At 47.1% G+C, this 23,897-nt stretch overlaps 1 protein-coding gene across 1 annotated transcript in view; it reads right to left on the bottom strand.

Moving 5' to 3' along the window:
* Positions 1-23,897, bottom strand: part of MYO10 (myosin X) — a 640,382-nt gene that overhangs the window by 80,161 nt on the left and 536,324 nt on the right. The window contains exons 29-32 of the mRNA XM_069620501.1: positions 15,904-15,997; positions 15,268-15,323; positions 13,529-13,671; positions 2,593-2,787 (exon numbers count right to left, since the gene is read on the bottom strand). Of these exons, the coding sequence (XP_069476602.1) occupies positions 2,593-2,787; positions 13,529-13,671; positions 15,268-15,323; positions 15,904-15,997 (488 nt within the window). The remainder of the gene's footprint in view (positions 1-2,592; positions 2,788-13,528; positions 13,672-15,267; positions 15,324-15,903; positions 15,998-23,897) is intronic.

The raw sequence follows: 23,897 nt of genomic DNA, 5'->3' as shown, positions 1-23,897 counted from the left end.
CGCGGTTCGCTTCGCTCGCCTCGTTGTTCCTGCCTCTTACTTACCTGCTGCCTGTCCTGGGCCAGCTTGCCTCCTGCACTTACCTGTGGCCTGTTCTGGGCCAGCTGCCTCCTGCACTTACCTGTGGCCTGTCCTGGACCAGCTCTCTTCCAGCCTTACCTGTGGCCTGTCCTGGGTCAGCTTACCTCCATTCCTTACCCGTGGCCTGTCCTGGGTCAGCTTACCTTCAGTCCTTACCTGTGGCCTGTCCTGGGTCAGCCTACCACCTGCCTTTACTTGTGGCCTGTCCTGGGTCAGCCCATCTCCAGCCCTTACCTGTGGCCTGTCCTGGGTCAGCCAGTCTCCAGCCCATACCTGTGGCTTGTCTTGAGCCAGCCTGCCTCCAGCCTTACCTGTGGCCTGTCCTGGGTCAGCCAGTCTCCAGCCCATACCTGTGGCTTGTCTTGAGCCAGCCTGCCTCCAGCCTTACCTGTGGCCAGTCCTGGGTCAGCCTACCTCCAGCACTTTCCTGTGGCCTGTCTTGAGCCAACCTACCTCCAGCCTTACCTGGGGCCTGTCCTGAGCCTGCCTGCCTCCAGCCCTGACTTGTTGTCGGCACTGGGTCTGCCCATCTTCAGACTTACCCGGGACTTGCCCAGTACCAGCTAGCCTCCAGCTGTTCTCTCTCTTCCTGTTTTGCCTACCTCCGAACCTAATCCTGCAAACCTCTGGAACTATCAGCACCAACCGGACTTTTCTATCAACTGTAATACCTCACTGTTACATTGGTTCCGGAAGATTCATGATATCTACAATCGGCTCTACCTGAACTACAGTGTCACCAACCTGAGCCATCAATCCTCGAGTCACGCTCATCTGGCGAGTACTTATCGTGACATTGGGGGTCGGTCCAACCTTCACCCAGTTCCTCTTTTGGGTGGTGGAGGGGCTGATTCCTCGTGCCGCTAATTCATCAGTTCCTGGACTCCAGACTGGCGACCTCAGCAAGACCAACCACCAGGATTACAGGTACGCGGTCCTCTCGGGCCGATCAGCTTAACAAATATGTGCAAATGTTGAAGAACTTCTTTGAACTATCACCAACACAAGTACATTTCCTCTCACCTGCAGAGACTTTCAGTTATATAAAAGCCCACTAGCTTTGGTCAGGCTCCCAAGATCTCTCAGAACCATCAGCATGCTGACCCAGGCCAGGCTTTCTGCCCTGTTCTGGTGTTTCTCTGCTCCTGTGGCTCAAGACTCAGGCTGCTGGGCTGTCCTGGTGCTTCACTGTGCTTCTCTCTTATTTCCTGTTCCCTGATTGTATATAGGTCCCTGCATGTCCTAGTCAGTGTCTCCTTGCCTTGGAATGGAAGGTGTCAATTTCAATGTGTCTCAATACTTTGTGTAGGCTTGGTCTTTTCAATAGGGCATGCACTCTATCTGGTGCATGTCTGCAGCCTATTGATGCTTGAAAAATCCCTGTGGCCATCCTTGGGTCAGACTCGAGTCCTGCCTCATTTCTCCAGGCTCTGCACCAGCTGCCTGTGGCTCCTCCACAACGATGACTGTTCCCGCAGTCCTGGCATCTTTCCTACTCATTGCAGGCGATTTCCATTATTTTCTGGGAGTACCCCGGGATCCGGAGTAAGTTGCCTCTGTGTTGTTTGACAACTCCTTCCTTCTCTGCAACTCATTGAATCTGGCAGACATATAACCTGATCCTTCGTATTATTACCAAGGTTTACTGCCACTAACCTCACGTACACATGAGGAGTAGTCTAAAGGGGAAGGCATATTTGAGAACACAGGTCTTCAAGTGCTCTGTTACTGGGCTCGGAAATGGGGCCTTTGGACCCAAAGGGGACACTCTGACCATGTACCACTTCCAGGTAGTATATAGCTCTGACACAAAGGCCCTGGTAATAATTTCCTCAACACCCTGGGATGGGGTCAGGCGGCCCTAGGCTTAGGAAGGTAACCCCAACACATGAAACATAGGGCTAGGAGATCACTACTAACGCACATGTGGTTTAGACAGACAAGCAATGTGTGTTTCTGTTTAAGTATCAGAGGTTTACTTTGCTGAAAACTGTAGGCCTAGGATAATAAGGATTATTTTTGACATGGTTTAACTATTTGTACAAAGTTAGTTGTGTTTTTGTGCTTTTCCATCAGAAAAAAAGGAAACCCTAAAAAGCTAGACACACCCACACACTCGCTCACCCACCACCACCACCACCACCACCACCACCATCATCAACAACATCATGCAAGACTCTTGTGTGTGGAGACAGGCTCAGCTGCAGTCTTTTCAATCCGCCTCCGGGTGATAGGGGTAAAGGACCTAAAGTAAAGAGACCCTTTGATATTTCACAAGTGGCTCCTACTAATGTGCCACTACATCACTTACGGGATGCAATGCACCCTTTAGTGTGCATAACCCAGCTGTGTTTCCAGTATATATGCAAAGCATAGTGGTTGAACTAATAATATATATATATATATATATATATATATATATATATATATGTGTTTGAAAATGTTTTAGACACATTGAGCTAGATATCACATTATGTGCACTGCTATACACAAACATGCACATTCTCCTACCTGTCTCCTTGAATATTTTTTCATCAGGAGGCACCACCGAGCACAGGCTGTTGAGAACCAAGGTGCCCAACTTCATCGAGCTCTTCTCTGAACTCTTGTAGTAATCCAGGGAGTTGTGAGTCAGGACAAACCAGCGCTTCTTCATTTTTAGGGAGGACATCCTGGGGCTGTTTTTCACCTCCTTGTGTAGCCACCCTTCAACAGTAAAGAAAACATCCAGCATTGTCAATGGTAACATTAAAACACCATGATGTTAGTGTGTACTGTAACCATGCTTTTCAAGGAAGCTGTTCAAAGGTCTATCGAGACACATGGAATTGGCACAATCTTAAACTCGAAGAATAATTTCCAAATTCAACTCCACGGCATGCTCCAACTCCCACACACATCTCCCAAACCCTATGTGACACTTTATTATAAAACGTTCACAATCCACACCTCCCCAGAACTACTGGCCAATCTACAACACCCACTTCATGGCCAAACTCATGGACTGCACAGCATACAAGCAGCTTTGCTTTTTCACTGAAGCCAACAGCCTCCTGGACCCTGCACAATCTGGCTTCAGACCGCACAGAGAAACAGAATCCTCCCTAGTGTCCATCTGGGAGGACCTAAAATGAACATCTGATGCAGAAGGCTGTGCTGTACTTATCATTCTTGATCTCTTTTCCTCCTATACCATCCTTCTAGATAGGCTACACCCATTAAGAATCAATGACACAGCCCTCTCTTGGACCCCCTCTTTCATCTTTAATTGCTCACAAATCATGCTACTACACCCCTTCACCTCCACCTCACGACCAGTAACAAAAGGGGTCCACAAGAAGCATCCCTATCTCCCCTGCTTTTCAACAGCTATCTAAAACATCTGCCCGCACTCATCCGCTCCCACAATCTTACCTGCTACAACTACACAGACACCCAGATCATCCTCAAAATCCCCAAATAGCTGGGCTCCAACCATCCAGATATGTCATCATGCCTCTTGGATATTGACTACTAGATGATGACCAACCACCCTATCCTCAAACCTGGCAAAACTGAAATCCTAGTCAACGGGAAAACATCGCTCCTCCCCCAACCTTTTCCCTGGCCGCAATCCCTAGGCCCCCCACCAGCTACCTCCACCTCAGTGAAACACCTTGAATGCACACTGGACACAGACTTATCCCTCTCCCAACACATCAACTCTGTATCCAGAACCTGTTTCTTCCACCAACGCATCTCTGGTGCATCTTCTCTTACCTCACAGTTTCTCCGCCATCATATCCATCATCCTCGCTCACTCAGACTACACAAACTGCCTTTATCTAGGCGCATCACCGTTTCAGCAAAAGAAACTGCAAAGAATCCAAAACGCTGTAGCCCGTCTGCTAATCAATCTACCACCCAGAGAACACACTACGCAATCGCTACCACCCTCAAGGACTCTCAGATCTCGCACAGCATCTCTCCTAGTAGTCCCACATTACAAATCCTCCAGACTGGGCGGATACTCTTTCTCCATCCAAGCACTAATCATCTGGAACTCTCTACCACTGCACATTAGCAATATTGACTACCACCTGGCATTCATAAAGGCCCTCAAAACCAGGCTTTTCCCTCTCTCTCCTCATGAATCCCTCCCCCCACTCTCCACACTCGATAGGCGCACAGAAACGCTGACCCAAACACAAAAACTCTCCCATCCATCAATACCCCACAAATGCCGGCACCACTCGCAGCAGCACACCGTGACAAACGCATCCTCCCCAATACAACACTCCTACCCACCAATACCCCAAGGATGCTGGCAGCATTTGCTGAGGCACACCGTAACAAACCATTGTCCTCCTCCTCAAACACAACAACACTCCTACCACTCATACCCTACAGATATTGGCAGTGTTTGCAGAGGCACCCTGTAACTAACTATCGTCCTCCCCGCCATCCCTCCAGGTGCCTCTCCCACTGTTCAGACTTTCGTTCCAGGGAAATCACGAATAGCGAAATGAGCCAATCGCATTGGACCAAGAAAACAGAACACTGCAGTCGAATTCCATCCAAGTGTACAGTTATATACCTTACACCACGTCTGTGGACACAGGCACGGCCACCCATCCATGCACCCTAGAATGCAGCTATGCTATTCCAGTCTAGCAGCACACATAGCCGTCCACACTGAAACCCCTGACATACCTCAACACCTCTGCCATTAATATACAGCGACAACCAACGAAAACAAAATTCAGTCTAGCTGGGCATACATTGAATCTTCAGCACTAGCACTCTATCCTAAAACACCAACAGCACCCAGCCACGTGAGTGACCCCCGGGCTGCTTACTGGAGCCTAACCAGCCCACCTAAATCCTAAGCCGGCAAAAATGAACACAAGCATCTTTTAATGTAAACTCTTAGAACATCCTACACATGGACTGGGGTCACCGAGGACATTCCAACCACAAAGTGCATGGAGGCCATACAAATGTGGCAAGGGCGCTTTATAAATGGCGAATACTATTATCTCATAAACAGACATGCCTGATCATTATTTCAACGTCATTGCGGAAACGCTTGGACAATAATAACTAATGGTTTTATATGGTAGTAATCCTTTTGTTCTCAACCAAAGATACTCACGAGGAAACAGTAATTGAAGATAGGAAGGCATGCAAAATTATGACAGATCATTGTCTTTTTCCCTGAAAAGCAGATGACAATTGTGAGAAAAAAAAAAAGGTAGTGTGTAGACTAGAGGTTCTTGTGTGATTTTACCGAAAACCTTTTGTTTGAGGTATATTTTACCAAAACATTTTTACTGGCAAAATAACAAATGTTTTAATTTTAATTGGGGGGGCACCCCCCACAAGCCCCACGATTCCCCATGTTTTTAACCCCCATGTTTTAACCCCCCACCAGGCCCCACCACACCTGTTTTAACCCCTTATCCCCCCCATATGAGAATGCATTACTTACCGTAAAAGCATTTCTGATGGTTGTATCTGCTTAGATTCACATGCTGTGCATAGGTCCGACATCCAGTGGTCACTGCGGAGTATTGCATTTTGTTTTTCGTAGTCGAAAAGGGGACGTCGACAAGGCGTGTCTGAAACACTATCCCTATAGTGACGTGCGTTGTACCCACAATCCCTCACGCGTCGAGGTCCCTCTGTTTGTATTTTTCTGCCCTGAGGGAGCCTTCTAGACGTGAGTGAGTACAGAAAAGAGAGATATATAAAGGAAGTCTATGTTCCTTCCATCCGAGCGGGGAGGAAGGGCGGGCGCATGTGAATCTAAGCAGATACAACCATCAGAAATGCTTTTACGGTAAGTAATGCATTCTCTTCTGATGTTTGTTAATCTGCTTAGAATCACATGCTGTGCATAGACTAGCGAGCAGTACCCGGAGTTGGCGGTGGGTTATGAGAAGGAACAGTAGAGAAAAGGTGTCTTAATACTGCCTGTCCCACCTGGGAGTCAGATCTAGAGTGTGTATCTAGACAGTAGTGTTTTGTAAAGGTGTGCACAGAACTCCAGGTAGCCGCTTTGCAGATGGACTCAAGGGGAACATTTGCAATGAATGCTATGGATGCCCCCGTGCCTCGAGTAGAGTGTGCTCTTGGCCTAAAGGGCAGTTCTCTCTTAGCAAGAGTATAGCAGAGAGTGATGCATTGAACAATCCATCTAGAAATAGTGGATTTTGAAACTGCATCTCCTTCTCTTCCTGCTGCCACCGAGACGAAGAACTGATTAGTCTTCCTCAGTGGTCTGGTTCTTTCCATGTAGAACATGACCGCTCTGCGTACATCTAGAGTGTGCAGAGTCCTTTCTCCCAAATTGGAAGGATTTTGAAAGAACGTTGGTAGTTCTATAGACTGGTTTACGTGGAATTTAGAAATAAATTTCGGAGCAAACCTAGGGTGAGTGCGTAGAACCACTTTATCTTTGTGAACTGTAACGAAGGGGTCTAGAATAGAAAGAGCCTGAAGTTCACTTACTCTCCTGATGGAGGTGATAGCTATTAAAAAAGCAGTCTTAAGCGTGAGGTGTTTAAGAGATGCTTTGTGCATGGGTTCGAATGGAGAGCCCATGAGTCTGGTGAGTACCACATTAAGGTCCCATCCGGGAGCTGGGTCAGCTATCGGGGGGTGTATTCTTTTTACTCCCTCCATGAAGGCCTTTATAACAGGGATCCTCCACCACGACACTTTGAGTTGGGAAGTGGTGTATGCAGAAAGTGCAGCTAGGTGGACTTTAATGGAGTTAAACACTAGACCTGAATCTAATAGGTGGGTGAGGTATAGGACCACATGTGTGGGAGAGCAGTCAATAGGGTTGATGCTTTTACCCCTGCACCAGATGACAAATCTTTTCCACTTGCTAGAATAGCAGTGGCGAGTGTTCGGTTTTCGGGCTTCCCTGAGGATGTCCATGCATCTTTGCGGGAGTTGTAGATGTCCGAACTCTATGATCTCAGGAGCCAAGCTGCTAAGTTCATGTTCTGGGGGCATGGATGCAGCGTCCTGCCTTTGTCCTGAGACAGCATGTTGTACGGGCAGGGGAGTTTTACTGGGGGGGATAGAGACATCTCCATCAAGTGAGCGAACCATGGTTGTCGTGCCCACATTGGGGCCACTAGTATCATGGTCACTTGTTCCTGGTGCATCTTGTGCACCACTTTGTTGAGAAGGGGAGTCGGGGGAAAAGCGTAAACAAATTTCCCTGACCATTGCATCGACAGACCGTTCCCCTTGGATTGGTTCTGGGGGTACCTGGAGGCGTAACTTAGGCATTGTGAGTTTTCCAGGGTTGCGAACAGGTCTATTTCTGGGAATCCCCATTGTGTGAAGACGTCGAAGACGATGTCTTCGTGCAGGCGCCATTCGTACTCTTTGGGCAGGGGGAAATCTCTGCTGAGGCTGTCTGCTAGCAGATTGAGTTCCCCGGGTACATGTAGTGATAGTAGAAACATGTTCTGTTTGAGAGCCCACTTCCATATATTCTGGGCCAGCTTGGACAGGCCTGGAGAGTGGGTGCCCCCTTGCTTGTTGATGTAGTACATGGCTGTGGTGCTGTCTGTAAGGACCATTACTGTTTTGCCTTGTAGGTGTTCCTGGAAGGCTTTTAGCGCCTTGAACACAGCTAGTAGCTCCAGTAGATTTATGTGTTTGGATGCTACGTTCGGAGTCCACACTCCGTGAGCAGTTTGATGGGATAGGTGCGCCCCCCATCCTGTGAGGGATGCGTCTGTGGTTAGAGTGGCTTCCGCCGCGGGTGTGGCAAAGGGTTTCCCTTTTTCCAAGTTTTCCTTTGTCCACCACCGTAGCGAGAGAACTAAGGCCTGCGAGACCACAACTAGATCCTCCCATAGTCCGCTGGCCTGACACCACTGGCTGTTGAGCCACTCTTGCATTGGGCGCATGCGCAGGCGCGCGTGAGGTACCAAATAAATACACGACGCCATCATTCCTAGCAAGCGCATTGCTTTGCGTACCGTCACCTCTCGACCGGTTACATATTGAGGGATTTGAAACAGCATGTTTTGGACCCTCTCTCTGGAGGGGAAGACGAGGCCGTCCTTTGTTTGAATTAGAGCCCCTAGGAATTGCTTGATTTGACTGGGGTCTAAACTGGACTTCTTTTCGTTGATGGAGAAGCCCAACTGGAACAAAAGGTCTACTGTCTTTTGGGTATTGGAGAAGCATGTTTCGTAAGAATCCCCTGTTATGAGCCAGTCGTCGAGGTAAGGGTAAACTGGGATGGACAACCTGCGCAGGTGGGCCGCTGCCACTGCCAGCACCTTCGTGAATACCCTTGGTGCTGATGCTATGCCGAAGGGTAGCACTTTGAACTGGTAGTGTTTGCCCTCTATCATGAACCTGAGGTATTTTCTGTGCGCTGGCAACATTAAAATATGAAAGTATGCATCTTTCATGTCCAATGTTGTCATGTAATCTCCCTGAGAAAGCAGTGGGATTACTTCCTGTAAGGTTACCATACGAAACTTTTGGGGTTTGATAAAGTTGTTCGCTGGGCGCAGATCTAATACAGGGCGCATGGTTAGATCCTTTTTGGGTACAAGGAAGTACACTGAATAAATACCTTCCGTTACCTGAGATAGAGGCACGACCTCTATGGCTCCTTTTTCCAGTAGTTGTTGTACTTCTTGGAGAAGGATGGCAAGATGTTCCGGTGTCATGCGACGTCCCCTCGGGGGTCTGTAGGATGGGGAACTGTTGAATTCGATACAGTATCCGTGGGCTACGGTGGACAGTACCCAACGGTCTGACGTTATCTCCTCCCATGCAGGAAGAAAGGATGTTATCCGGCCCCCGACCGGTGTTGCATGGGAGGGGACGCGAATCTTCGCGTCACTTGGAGTTGTTGGGGGCTTGGGAGCCTCTGGGGGTGGATCCCCGACCCCTCCCTTTGCCCCGGCGTTGGCCTCTTTGGCTGTACTGCCCACTATTGGTTTGGTAATTGGTGGCAGGGTATTGCTGATGTTGATTTTGTTGTTGGTGTTGGCGTTGGCCACGAAAAAAGCGTTTGTTGCCATAGCCGCGCCTGGTAGTGGGCTTAGAGATCTGGTCGAGACTCTTGATAGTGTCGAACTCTTTTTTAGCCATCTCTAGGGCTTCATCTACCGCTTTTCCGAAGAGGTTAGCGTCCTCGACAGGTTTATTTATCAAAGACGCCTGTGTCTCTGGTTTAAAGCCTGAGTTGCGCAGCCATACATGGCGCTTTAGGAGTATTCCTTGTACCAAGGAACGTCCTGCTGTTTCTGCCGCGTCCAGAGAGTTTTTAACAATGCTCTGGTTCACTTGGGTTCCTTCGCCAATAGTTGACAGTAGGCGCGTACGTAAAGGCTCCGGTGCTTCCTCGGCGTCTTTTCGCAGTTTGGCCCACTGCGCGTCTGCGTAGCTTGCAAGCAAGGAATTGTTGTTGGCAATTCTTGCTGAGAAGGCAGCCGAGGAAGTAACCCTTTTTGCAAGGGCATATAGCCTCTTGCCCTCCTTGTCAGGGGGTGCCTCACTCGTGGAAAGTGGTACCCCTGCCCTCTTTCTAGTATTAGAAACCACTAGGGAATCAGGAATGGAATGTCCCCTAATGTAGAGGGGGTCTGAGGGTGAAGGAGTGAAAAGTTTTTCAATCCGTGGATTGACCCCTCTGATCATAGCGGGAGTGGACAGCGAAGGTATGATCCTTCTCTTCACTGAAGCGAGGAGTGGAATGGTCTGGCTGACCGGGGGTTTTTCCTTAATCACTCTTTCCACAAAGTCCAATTCTGGAGAGAGTTCCCCGGTGTCGAGTTCGAAATGCGCTGCTGCTCTGCGCAACAGTGCATTGAACGTTGGCTGATCGTCAATTGGAGACGTGTTCCTAACTGGAGAATTGTCCGGAGGAGTTAGGTTTATGACATCAGTGTCGGAATACACTGATGGTGATTGCCAGGGGTGTGAAGGTCCCTCTTCTGGGTTAACCCCGAAGCCTTCTTCTATAATGTCTGTTCTGTCTTCCAGACATTCCTCCTGGTTCTGTTCTTCATTGTCCATGAAATCATCTTCTTCCTCGAAGTCTTGCTCCTCCCCAGTGAGGTCATATACATCTTGGAAGTCTGAGGCTGTGTCCTGCTGGGGATCGACTAGCCTCGGATTTTTGGCCCTGGGGTCCTCCTGAGGCCCTTCTCTGGTCCTCTTGTGTGTTTGAGAGGCCTGGGTGCTCATGAACTTTTCCATCCTCTCCATACAGAGGTGGAGTCTTTCCATAGTTTCATGGGGTACCCCAGAGCGGTCTGGCGGGGGAAACATAGGGTTATCTAACTCGAAATGGCTCGACCTCTCCCAAAGCGTCGAGGAAAGTGTCCCATCGCCCTCCGAAAAACCTTCTGGTGTGTCGGGAGACTCCCTGCCTGTAGGGGGTAGTCCCTGCTTCCCTTCGGGCTTTTTCGGCGTATCCTTTAATTTATGCGTAACGCTCGACGAAATCTTCGGCGTACGCTTTTGGGCGTCTGCTACAGCGATCCTTGCTAAGCTATCGGCGACTCGCTTGTCGGCGACTCGTTTGTCGGAGATAGCTTGAGTTTTCGACGCTATGGGTATCGAACGCTCTACGGCGGTCTGCGCTTTCTGTTGATGCGCACCGGCCGATGGTTTGGTGGCAGCGCCCTTGTTTGCCGAAAGCCCAGTCGCAGGTCGCGGCTGCGGTTGCGAGAGGGGCTTCGAACCCGAACGGTCCGAGGAGGCCGCCGGTGGAACCTGCGTCTCCTTGGGCGCCGAAGGTCTTTTCGACTTTGTCGACGAAGAGCCGTGGGTTGTGTGTTTATGTGGATCTTTGTGTGCGTCTGTGTCGCCGGGGTGTTCATCCCCATAAGCAGGGCGTGAGCCGAGCCCGTCGGGGCCGGGGACAGACGACGAAGCGCGTAAGCGCTCCTTAGAGGGGGTTTCGACTTCCGTAGCGGAGGTCGTGGTATCGCGTTCCTCGTCACTGTCGGTGGTAGCAGCGGCGGGTGAACCTTCGGCCTTCGACATCGCGTAGGCCGCCCACCTTTTAACCCTTCGGTCTTTTAGAGTTTTAGGCTTAAGAAGCCGACACGCCGCGCACCTTTCCTCCTTGTGATCGAGGGGCAAGCAGCGGTTACACCGTGAGTGCTTGTCCTTCCAAGTGAATTTGCCTTTACAAAGTGGGCAAAACCTAAACGGTGTCCTCTCCATAGCCGAGGCAATAAATCGCGATACACACCCCAAGGGAAAGGAAGGGGAAAGGGAAAGGCATTCTCAGAAAAGACCCAGAGATGTCCCACGACCCCACTCTCCCTACTGTATATGGCCTGCGAGGCCAGGCCACGTGTTCGGCAGCGCCGAAGGATTTCTTCCGCTCGACCCTCCGTCGAAGATTCTTTTCGGCGGAGAACAGCTTACAACTGCGTCGAGGGAGGGATTATAAATATTAGAGAAAATACGACCAGGGGTCGAGGAGTTGCAATGTCTCTCGAGGAGCTCCGCGTGAAGGCGACCAGAAGCTGGGCGGAAAAAAACAATCTGAGGGACCTCGACGCGTGAGGGATTGTGGGTACAACGCACGTCACTATAGGGATAGTGTTTCAGACACGCCTTGTCGACGTCCCCTTTTCGACTACGAAAAACAAAATGCAATACTCCGCAGTGACCACTGGATGTCGGACCTATGCACAGCATGTGATTCTAAGCAGATTAACAAACATCAGAAATATATTTATAAAGTATTCAGTATTTTGTCGCTAAAAATGTTTCAATAAAAATACATCGAATAATAAATCTTCTATAAAATCACTGGATATCGGCTCAGCTATCTTCTACCTATTGGAGAGTTTTAGATCCAAGGACTATCGTGCTACTAACATCATTGTTTCAAGATGGAAACGTGTGCACTGACATCAAAAAGTTACATTTTAATGGATAGTTTTTCCATACAATGGCAAAAATTCACAAAATGCTTTCTTGATTTAAATCGAGAGTTAGCACAAATGCAATGAAAAAAAACAATGTAAAGAAATATCCTGACCACCAAATTCGCACAAGACAGATTGAGGATAAATAGGACAATATCTTCCATGTTAATAATTAAACATGCATGTACACGTTACAAGGAGAATGTATTTTGATATAATAGGTTTAAAATGCTGTCAAAAACATTAAAGAACCATTGTCGGAGGGACATGGCTTACATGAGAGAGATTTCACTCAACATAAAATGTGATCAGCTGATCACATTACTTTTTTCTATTATTATTCACTTCTTTTAACTCTGCACACTATGAATAAAAAATAGGACACCACATCCCGTGCATTCCACTTCTTTCAAATGCACAACAGTGTTTGCTGCTCTGTGCAGAAGACGCCTGCCTTTCCCAATCCCTTTTTTTTGTTTTACTCTAAACCAGATTTCCCTTTCTGTTAATACGGCTGCAATAAATGCACTCGTTATACTAAAAGATTTTCAAGCAGGGCATTACCTGCGGAAATTCCTCTGCATTCAACTACGAGAGGGAAGATAATGAGGCAACCGCAGTGTGTGTACATTTACCAAAGGCAGGTTTCTTTGTGGGTAAAACTAGCATACACGAACTCCAACCTAGCAGTCCTGCACTGGAGTTCTAACACAAGGAAAGGACTGCTCTGTAATCACGAGGTGCAGCAAGGGCAAAGCAAACCTAGGCCCTGAGCTCGTGAACACAAGCACAGTGGCCCATCTACCAGATTTCACCAACATGCCAAATGACCACCATTTGCACAGTGGATGGCCCCACATTTTGGAAAAGGAGCTCTTTTCCTTCTCACTTACAGAGCTCAAAAAGACACACGTTTTCCAGCATGGTTTTCTTACAGGAGCGAACAGTTTTGTGCAACTCCTCAAAAAGTAACTGAGAAATTGAGACCAGAGGTTGGGTGCCTATTTTGGCAACCTAGAGGCCAAAAGAAAAAGGCCTTTTCATTCTGTCCAGGTTCAGCTCTAAAACAAATTCATATTTTAAGCAGCTGAACAACTTGGGCTTTTAATGATGCCACCATACGAATCTGGATTCAGAAGCATCTGTAAACACATGTCCTAATCGGAGACCCGCCCCACTCAGCATCGATGCATGGAATTTATGAAGCAACAACACAACTGTTTTGAGAACCATTTGAGGAAAGCTTGCAACTGAGGTCTCCTAACTGGTAGGCCTGAGCTACAACGAGAGAAAGAGACTGCCCCATAATCACCCGGTGCATCAGTGGGAAAGAAAACCCAATAACTAAATCCTAAGCACAATGATACTGTCCAATTCAATAGCTCTGATCTACTTCTACCGATTCTACCCAAAAGGAGCAGTCATTTTACTTTTAGTTCCTTCTATTTCAGAATAAGTGACACTAGAAATCTCCCAAATAAATTAATGTTTCAAAAGCAGACAGATAGTGATCAAATGCAATTTACCGCGGACAATGAACTCCTGCCCCTCCACTCTGGTGTCGCCTTTGGACCTCTGCAGCAGCGTAATCCAGTGGTGCATCTCCTCGGGGGTGTCGGCATTGCAGTGAAGGACCCGATTAGCCGTGATAATCACAAACGAATTGGGCCTGCATGAGGTACATAAAAGTGAGTAAGAGCAGACACACACACACACACACCTACGCGAGTGTACAAGTCTGGCCATATCCTCCAACCCGCGTAGACATGAATGCAAGACATTACAGGGGTGAACAGGCGCTTCGCTTACATTTACAATCTGGGTCTGACAAAGAGGGACGTCTGACAAAGCACCCAAAATTCAGTTTCTGAGCTAAAGTTACCCCCTCGTGATCAAAGCTCTGAGCAGATTAACCCCCTTATATTTTAAGCTCATAATCAAATGATAATAAATATATTTGGAAGTATAGACAATATTTATCTACAGAAATTTTAAAATGTATTGGAAAGTATGTAGTTTTACAAAGGTAGCGGGCGCCCCTCTCTCGCAAGAACAGACATGATAACCTGTTCAGTGGTTATTAACCACTTGAGAGTTCGCAGCCACTGCTTTTACTCACTGTGCCTTTCACAGATGGGAAATATCCATTTGCATATCAGTCTTTGTCCTGCCCAGGGGCAGTCCAGCACCGAAATACAATGGCAATTCCAATCTGAACGAGAGTACCACCAGCAACCCCATACACGTGTTTCACCCTTGTTGGGGATCATCAGTGAGGTGAAGCTGATGCCTCTCTAAGCACAGTGAGAGGGAGACCACGTCTGGTTGCCCCCAGGAGACCTAGGGTTACCAATCCCAGGTTCCTTAGCAAATAGTTTTACAAAGGTAGCGGGCGCCCCTCTCTCGCAAGAACAGACATGATAACCTGTTCAGTGGTTATTAACCACTTGAGAGTTCGCAGCCACTGCTTTTACTCACTGTGCCTTTCACAGATGGGAAATATCCATTTGCATATCAGTCTTTGTCCTGCCCAGGGGCAGTCCAGCACCGAAATACAATGGCAATTCCAATCTGAACGAGAGTACCACCAGCAACCCCATACACGTGTTTCACCCTTGTTGGGGATCATCAGTGGGTAAATGCAGTGGCTGCGAACTCTCAAGTGGTTAATAACCACTGAACAGGTTATCATGTCTGTTCTTGCGAGAGAGGGGCGCCCGCTACCTTTGTTAAACTATTGGAAAGTATGGCCATAGCCCCAAGAAGCAGTGGAGTAATCTACAGAGAACATTTAACATCGAAGAGCGCTTCAAACCTGAAGTGTGTACTTAGAAGAACATGGTGTGTGGGATGCGGCTGAGAATGGATCCCAGCCACACTGAGAGGATGGGGGCCATTTTATTGTACAGCTGTTATTCTACAAAATCGTATTGCACATTTTTACAGAGGGGATTTGACCAGAAGCACCCCTAAAGAAGGGTAGCTAGGGGCACAATCTGGAAATGTAGCCACTTGTCCACGTGTAATAATGCATTTAAAACATGCAGTACCATTTTAGCCAAAAAGGGAGCACAATTTCTATAGGTTCGATACCCACAAACTATTTTAGCCAGTTCTATTCCTGGCAGAGTAGAACGGGTCTTCCTGAAGAGTGTGGCCAGTCATATCTAAAAGGGTCCCCTAGGAAGGGCATCCTGTGATGCCAAGGCAGAGGCTAGGATAAGGGGTGGCCAGATATGACACACCAAGTTACATGTACACTCACCGATCCGCGTTGTCCGAAGCGCACACAGAGTCAATCATCCCAACATCCAGCGTTCCCTAAGGATAAAAAGCGTGTGGTGTGACTACAGCACAAAGCAGACCAAGACACAATTATCAAGCGAATACTGACATGATGGTGTGATCTTCATCAGTCAAAATACATGAGGCAAGTTTTGGATATAGTAACTGAAACACTATTGTAAAGAGTTACACTGCAACACATGATTTTTTAAGCAGTGTGCCGAAAGGATATTGTCTTTTGTCCATCGCTTCTTGCACTGACCAGGCAATTACATTTTTCTTTTCAGTGTTCGACCCTTCCATCCCCCCCCCCCCACCCACCCACCTCTTCTGATGGTGTTAAGTTTTGCACGGGTACCTCCGACAATCATGCCTTTTCACCAATCTGATGTACACATTCGGCTGCCATCCCCTAGCCCTGCGCCAGCAACATCAACCTCCAGACTTTGCTGTAAGTAGTTCGTCCAAGAATTTCTGGATGGTCCACCCATGTACTTCCAACCTCCAATGTCTTTCCTATACCCATGCACTGGAAAGGTCATTACATGCAGCAGAAAATCGACATCACTCCTATGAAACAGTTTGGTGATGGTCAACGTTGCAATGCTGTGCTTACCACGGCGTTCTGTGGATTGGCCTGCTCGTCGTGCATCTCTCTGATCTCCTGCTCTGTGGACGCATGCACCTGGCTCATCACACTGAACCACTGGCTATAGGAGGGAAGAGATTAAAGTCATGACACACTGCAGCCACAAATTACCTTCAGGAGAATGTGTGCTGATTTTGACTATTTTTGCGCCACTTAAAAAAAGAGAAAAGGGAAGCAAGGAGTAGTATGGTTCACATAGCTCTGTTTCATCAGACCTGGCATTGCAGAAGTTAGAACAGGTTATTGTGGCTTTCAAGAAAATGAGGCACACAAGGTTAACTATCCCTGGACATTGTAGACTCATCACAAAGTGGTGCGAGACCAGACCAGCCCTCTAGATGGACACATTGAAGTCAATGCCTTGCGCAAATATTCTATTCACAAAGTCTGTTAATCAGTGCGACACTACATAACCCCAGCCATCTGTCTAACCCAGGATTGTGTTCTCCCATTCAAAACTCCATTAGGACTAAAACTGACTGGGTACTCCACCCGTTTGCAAGGTACTGCCAAAATAACTGCACGCACAATCACAGCGGTATATATGTTATGTCATGGCATTTATAACGCACGTTAACACAAGTTTTTCACCATTTGCATGTCTTCCATATTGCCATAACATGCATGCAACCTTACACCATTTATAAGGTGTGAGGTATTGACACAATAAGCCTTACGAGTTTGGTGGTTTCTCAGTGGTGATACCACCAGACGGTATTACCATTACCACCACTTGTTCCAGCGGTAATACCACTGGATTACAAATGGTGTTAGAGTGTGTAAATCCACTAATCTCACAATGGATTATCTCGTGGGTACTCAACATTAATTATACAAAAGGAAAGGTAAAGCCCCCCAAAAAGGAGTGTGTTCGTTCCCATTAATTAGAGTCCATAGGATTATTGGAAGGGGAATAAAGTCCCCTTTAAAATGATATCATTCAGTCGCTAACTGGCAGGCTATTATGTAAATCTATGTAAAAAGGACGAGCATACTCGTCCTTGGCATTCAAGAGGTTAATGTACTTGCGAGGCTGAGATATGGCAACTAACCGTGGGGATGCAGAGACTCCTAGAAAGCAAGACATGATGAGCCAAGCATTTGTGTTCCCACAGGAACTTCAAAGTGTGTGGAGATTCCTGGGGTGGAACTGGGCAGTTTATTCTCATTTGCACAGTAAACTTTTGTTTTAGTTCGTCGCAAAGTATATGGTCCTTCTGTGACCCGCGTTCTAATCATGCAATTCTTTTGCTAGGCTAAATGTGAAGCTCCATTGTACTGATATTTCATAGTGCGCCAGTTTGCAACAGAATTGCTTCCGAGTGCCAAAGGCGGGACACGAACACAGGGAAAGGGTAGTGCACACAAACAATCAAGCATGATACAGCTAGAAGGGCATTCCTATTTGACCACACGATGCCGGTCAGCCAAAGTATGAAGGAGGTCCCATACCAGGGGACCAGTGGTAAGCAGCCGGGGGTGTCATGGTTTGCCATATTGAGGGTATTCTAAGAGATGGCCTGATTGGGAGAAGTGCAGTAGGAGCACGTGCAGGTGGTGGCATAGGAGGGCGTCCTCTGTGAATTGCGCATCTGGGAAGGCAGCTTTGAACACAATCATTAATGTTATGATAAATGGATTACAACAAAAGTGGTCTCTTGGCCTCATGATGTTCAGGACTAGGCCATCATATGCTGCCATCACAATGAAGTGGTGAAGAATCACGTTTTTACCCGCCTATTGAATATGGGGTGTTTTTCAGTGGCGTTTTTATGGTAAAAACTCCACAGCCATGCTTCCCCGCATGCAGTTCTCCAGATAGGGTATCCACAGATGTGTTTGTTCCCTGAGACGCGCTGCAAGAAACAATCTATTACGTTGAGTGGCAAGCTTGGCCAAAAGTGGTTGGCCATAAGGTTTTTTGTAAAGCGCTCCACAACACTCGTCGGCACTCTCAAAGAGCCTGGGTAGGGAATACATTTTAGGGTGGCCAGGTAAAAGGAATCACTGAAAGCATGCCAAGATTGCTGGTGCAGGGCGAGCAACTGAAAACTGTACAAAGATGCAAGTGTGATGCAGATAAACAGGACAGCGATATAACCCGTTCTGACAGTGAAGTAGAGCAAGAACATGGCATGGAATTTACAGATGATGAATACAAAAGGCTAGCTTCAATTACCAGGGCCACTAAAGGCTAGCTGCATTTACTGTGGTGCTGGCTGCATTAACCGGGGCCTCTAAAGGCTAGCTGCATTAACCGGGGCCTCTAAAGGCTAGCTGCATTAACCGGGGCCTCTAAAGGCTAGCTGCATTAACCGGGGACTCTAAAGGCTAGCTGCATTTACTGTGGTGTTGGCTGCATTAACCGGGGCCTCTAAAGGCTGGCTGCATTTACCGGGGCCTCTAAAGGCTAGCTGCATTTACTGTGGTGCTGGCTGCATTAACCGGGGCCTCTAAAGGCTAGCTGCATTTACTGTGGTGCTGGCTGCATTTACCGGGGCCTCTAAAGGCTGGCTGCATTTACCGGGGCCTCTAATGAACTCAATACTCGCTAGAGCTCCTGGATTGCTTACCAGGTGTACTAGGGCTGGACATGAATAGAAGGTTTGGCGTCAACAGTCCGGTGCCCAGTGCATCTGTGTGCCACCTTTTCTGCTCACATGAGGTTCGCTCATCTCTCCAGCAACTAAGGGGGGGGCATTTCTATAGCTTCACTGCTGGGGGCCTCTAATCCCTATTGGGCAGAAGCTCAATCCGGCCATCATCTGTCAAGATGCAAAAAGTGAAGGTGAATAAGGAGACGAGGGAATCGAATGAGAGGGCGTACATAACAGGTAGATGCAAAGTAACACACATGTGCTTCCAAAAGTGAGGATAAAGCCTTTAATGCACAACTTGCCTTCCACTGATGGACTGCAAGGGGAAAGGTTAAGAGGCCCCACATTGTGACATCCTCGTTCCTTCCCCAGGATTATCTCATCACTCCCCCAATCCTGCATTCACCCAGTAGATTTAGAATGTAGGCCTCTGTACTAGAACTGAAGACAACCTATGGGGGAGATTATAATGCAATCTAAATTGCAAAAGATAACACACACGTGGGGGTTCAGAACCCCAAATGCAACCACGTTTGAATGCCCCAATTATTCAAAGTACCTACAGCACTAGAACACAACGATGCATACTGCACAGAGGCTGGCAGTGGCGCAAAGAGCCAAATCTCTTCCCTCTGAAAACAGTGGGCGGCAGAGACACACAAGGCGGTCTTTAAGTGCAGATTACAGAGATGGTGTGATAGGAAGGGGCGATGGCCAAGTGCATTCTAGTCCCACAGAATGGCGCCCAAAGTCTCATTCCAGACACATGTTTTGTTTTGAGTAAGAAACTAAAAGCACCTTAGCCGGTTTCCTAAGATATACTTGCAGAAGCATATGGACGAGTGCCAGGTGCGTGAGAGGTGGCTGTTTGGGCTGATCATCTGACATCACCCCACTCGTTGAGTGAAAATTGCTTGGATTTTTTGAATTCCTAGCCTTTCAGAATGAACGAGATCTTAACAAATTCCAAGGACCACTGAAGTCAGATACTCAAACAGTTGAGGTGCCCTGCAAGGTCATTGCCACGGCAGCCACCATTGTTAGTAGAATCCCTTAGCTTGTTTGAGCTCCTCTTAAAGTGGATTGTCCATATAAAACAAATCCCGTTTCCCCCTTGGAGCATGAATTGCAAGTTATTGAAGACCCTTCAAATAAAACAGTGAACTCTTTCAGCCAATAGGCAAAGAAATGTGTTCACTATGGCTACAAAAAGCTGCCCAAGCACCACCCGTGCATGTGTGTGTGGGGGGAGGACTAGGCTTTATGCAGAATCATGGTTGCTAGTTGGCGCTCACCGCCTGTGCCTAGGCCGGGGATGATCCCTTCCTTGGGCTAAAGGGGTAAGGAGGTTAGACGCCCAGGGGGTACAATCCCAGCGGGCATATCCGAGCATATCATAGCAATACCTGCAATATTGTGGAAGCATCTAGCAATGGGAATGCAGTACTTTGCTAATATAATAATAAAATGGCTCTGTAAAATGCCCTTCTGTCATTTTGTCTGCTTTGCTGCACATTATGGCGGTCGCCCTCTATCATATAACAGCAGCAATTCCGAGGGCATTTTTTTGGTGTGTCTTACTGTTTGTAGTTTTATATTATAGTTTAGCTTATACAGCACTTTTGCCAAAGTGTTGAACATAATAAAAATGGTACAACACTAAGACAGTTTACAATATCCAAATTAAGATGACATTGAAACAAAATGCTCTTTTAATCGAGAATGAAAAAAGGGAAAGATGAAGACTACATAGACAACGTGAGATGATTCCAGAGTTTAGGGGCCATGAGAAAAGAAAAATGGACTCCAGACTGCGCACGTCAAGGCCGAGGAGTTGTAAGAAGGAGCTGAGAATTCCATCTGAGAGCAAGAGTAGGACTGTAGAAGGGAATAAGAGGTGAGTGACAGGGAGGGTCCAGGCCATGTAGACACTTAGGGGCTGATTCACAGATGCGTTTTTATAATGGCGGAATGGCATTGAAAAACGCTCTGTGAATCAGGACCTTGCAGACAATGCACAGAAAGTGAAGAATTAGATGATATTCAAAAGAAAGCCAACAAAGAGAAACTAAAGCCGGAGGGACAGGGACTTGAGGAGAGAGACAGCAGCGTAAGCCAACAGAAGAGTATTAAATACAATGAAGTGGGGCCAGTTGAGAAACTGGAGGCATTACTCAAGATGAGAGAAGATCAGCGAGAAGCAAGGAACTGAGGCGCAAAAGAATGAGCAAGCACTACGCACATTGTAAAGATGAAAATGGCGGGACCAAGCAATGTTAGATGTATGAAACATAAAAGAGAGAAGAATCACAGATAAGACACCAAGATTGTGTGGAGAGACAAAAAGTTGCAATGGAGGAAAAGGAATAGATTAAGGAGGTATAGGAGAAGGAACCGTAGATGAATGGAAGAAAAGATCCTCAGTGTTAGAAGGATTAGGGTGAAGCGAGTTAGCAAACATCCAAGTCTAAGTAGATTGTAAATTGAAGAAGTGAAGAAAACGTGAAAACAGCAAGACTGATCCGCATACAAATGATATTAAAGGAAGAAATAATAGATAATCGTCTAGTTTAAAAAGAAAAGGGACAAGAACAGAGTCTTGAATGACTCAATACCAAACAGGGTACACTGGAGAGGATTCGCAAGACGACGGGACAGAATATGGCAAGTCAGCAGGATAGGAACAAAAGCATTTATGAATAGAACTAGAAAGATATAAAAGGAGGTTGAGTTGGGCGGGGGGAGAACAGAATGACAAGCACCTGTGTAAGCAGCGGAAAGATTAAGGAATGTTTAGCATAGCGCGCAGCAAGTAGACAATTGAAGATGTACAATAAAGCCATCACCGCAGAGTGAGATGGACAAAATGTTGATTGATGTAGAGGTAGAACTGAAGTGAATGGTATGTAAGGGTGCAGAAGGACTCTGACACAAAGGTGGAAAGTTTGGGGCTAAAGACTTTTATTGAAGAATAAAGGAAAAATAAAAACTATCTTACCCTATTCCTAAGAGGGAGTTCCATGCTTTAGCTAAAGATCTTAGGTGACTGTCAGTATCAATGTTAAAGTAAAAGTGTCCACAGTCCTGTGTCAAGAAAAACCTCACTTCTGTCCCTTACACTAAACTAAGCAATAAAGCAGTACTGTTCTCGTCACAGGAGAATGTCTCCCTTCTCCTGATTACAGTCCAAGCTCCATACAATATTTCCTTGGTGGGCCAGGAGAATGCCACTCTTCTTCTGGCGTTTCAGTCTCCAAAATAACCTGGGAGAATGACTCTCTTCTTCAGATCCCAAAGTTCCAAACAATACCTACTTTCTCGGTAGGCCAGGAGAATGCCTTCCTTCTCCTGGCGTTTGTTCTCAGTCTCAAAAACCTGGGGCAATGACTCCCTTCCCCAGGCTTGTTGGCCCTTCCTCCTGATCGGAGTTGTCAGGAGAATGACTTCCTTCTCCTGGTGATTACAAAGCAATCTCTTACAACCAGGAGGAATGTTTCCCTTCCCATAGTTGGTTTCTTCTTTGTTATGGCCCAATTGGTTCACTTTTCTGCCAGGTACTGCCATGAGGAAGATGACTTCTATGAGTCTCTTGGTGAGGGTCCCGATCATTGTTGCTTTCCCCATCTCCTAATGTCCACTTGGCTGTCTCGCTTGCCAAGTACTGACAAGAGGGGGAATAGACCTGCTTGTTATGTCTGTACAGGGTTTTGAGCACATGTACCTTTCAGCACCTACTGGTCCCTGTGGCTCTCCAGTTATCTTGCCTGTTCCCGGGATGCATGGACGGTTCTTCCTGTGATCTCTCTCCTACTCTGTATATTGCATCTGCATCTCAGTTCCTTCACATCGCAGATCTCTAGCCCGGCCCATGTACCGATGGTATGGATGCTGCCTCTTGCATTTGCGTCACCATCTGCCAGCCTCCCGGTACCGTCTGGACGACCTCGGACAAAGGAGTGCCGTTGTCCTCTTCACTCCGAGATCAGTCTGCTCCGTGCTTCCTGAACTTCACGGTCTCTCGTCACATTTGGCTGTGTTGCCTCAATAGGTAGTCCTTCTTTAGTTTTTATGGCGTAAAAGAAACCATGCCTCCGCAGTAGTCTATACCACTGCAATTCCTTCTTTGTATTGCTCTTCATTGTCCCGGTGTCCCACCTCGTCCTGGCACTTGGATTACCTATGTTGCTGATGTTCTTCTTCGTCACAGTACTTTCCAGATCTTTAAGGTAGTCTTCTTTACAACAGTATATAGGTCTACTCTTTATAAAGATGTTAGCAGAAGGAGAGGTGTGTGTGGGTATGATGTTCTCATCAGGGCTATACCCTAGATGGTCATTCTTCTCCCTAGGGGGGTCTCTGCCCATGAGATCCTCCTGTATTATACCACCCTCAGGGGGACTATAGGGTAGTGGACTCACCTCCCTGGCCTCATGGGAAAGGTTTCCCCACTGGGGAGACGTGACAACAGCCAGTGATTCATCACATGTAGTTAAGGTAGGAAGAGACTTGAGCATACATTACTCATTCCCTAACCTTAGAAATAAAAGAACGAATAGAGATAGGATGGAAATTAGAAGTGGATGGAAATTAGGAAGGATTGAGAGAAGGCCTTTTGAGACTAGGAAGAATAGTAGCATGCTTGAATTCAGAGCAAAGAGTTATTACATAATGTAGTTAAGCAGAGGTGTAATAGTAGACCGTAAGAATCAAGGAGGAGGGTAAAGGATCAAAAGGAGGTTCTATAGGAGGGCTGCAAGCCAAGTATACTTCAATGTCAGCCTCAGTAAGAAGAGAATAATTCATCATAGACGTGCATGCAGGCGAGAAGTAGGAGCAGCAGGAAGTAGAAGTGGAATTAGGTGAAAAGAATGAGAAAAGAAACCTCAGTGGTAAAGTAAGTGTGAAAGTCAGTATGAGAAAGAGGAGATGTGCGAGAAGTATAGGACGATGGAGGATAAGGAAGATAATCATGCAGGAACAATAGCCGGAGTGGATGAGGAAATGAGTAAGAAATAGATCAGCAAAATATAGATTTTTAGACTGAAGAACATTCTTCGCCTTTAAATTCAGCAACTGTTGCTGCTCCCTCTTCCCCTCGTACCTGTTTCACTCACACCCCTAGTCTCCTGGGAAAAAGGGCAGTCCAAGTGTCTCATATCATTCTTTTTAGCTTCATAAGAAGCATGACATGAGGTTGAGTTTCAAGACCAGCAAGAGTTAGTTGTGTTCCAGCGATGTTCAGGATGGTGAAGAGAACAGCAAAGAGCAGGTGCAAGCCAAGACTGGGAAAGATAACAGAGTGGAGAAAAGAGCCTATCAGGGTGAAGGGAATCTAGAGTCGAGCATACAATGCAAGAGAAAATC

This window comes from Ambystoma mexicanum, chromosome 5q (assembly GCF_040938575.1).
Source record: "Ambystoma mexicanum isolate Mex_15411 chromosome 5q, UKY_AmexF1_1, whole genome shotgun sequence".
NCBI classification, from domain to species: Eukaryota; Metazoa; Chordata; class Amphibia; order Caudata; family Ambystomatidae; genus Ambystoma; species Ambystoma mexicanum.
This window is presented reverse-complemented; position numbering and strand designations above follow the sequence as displayed.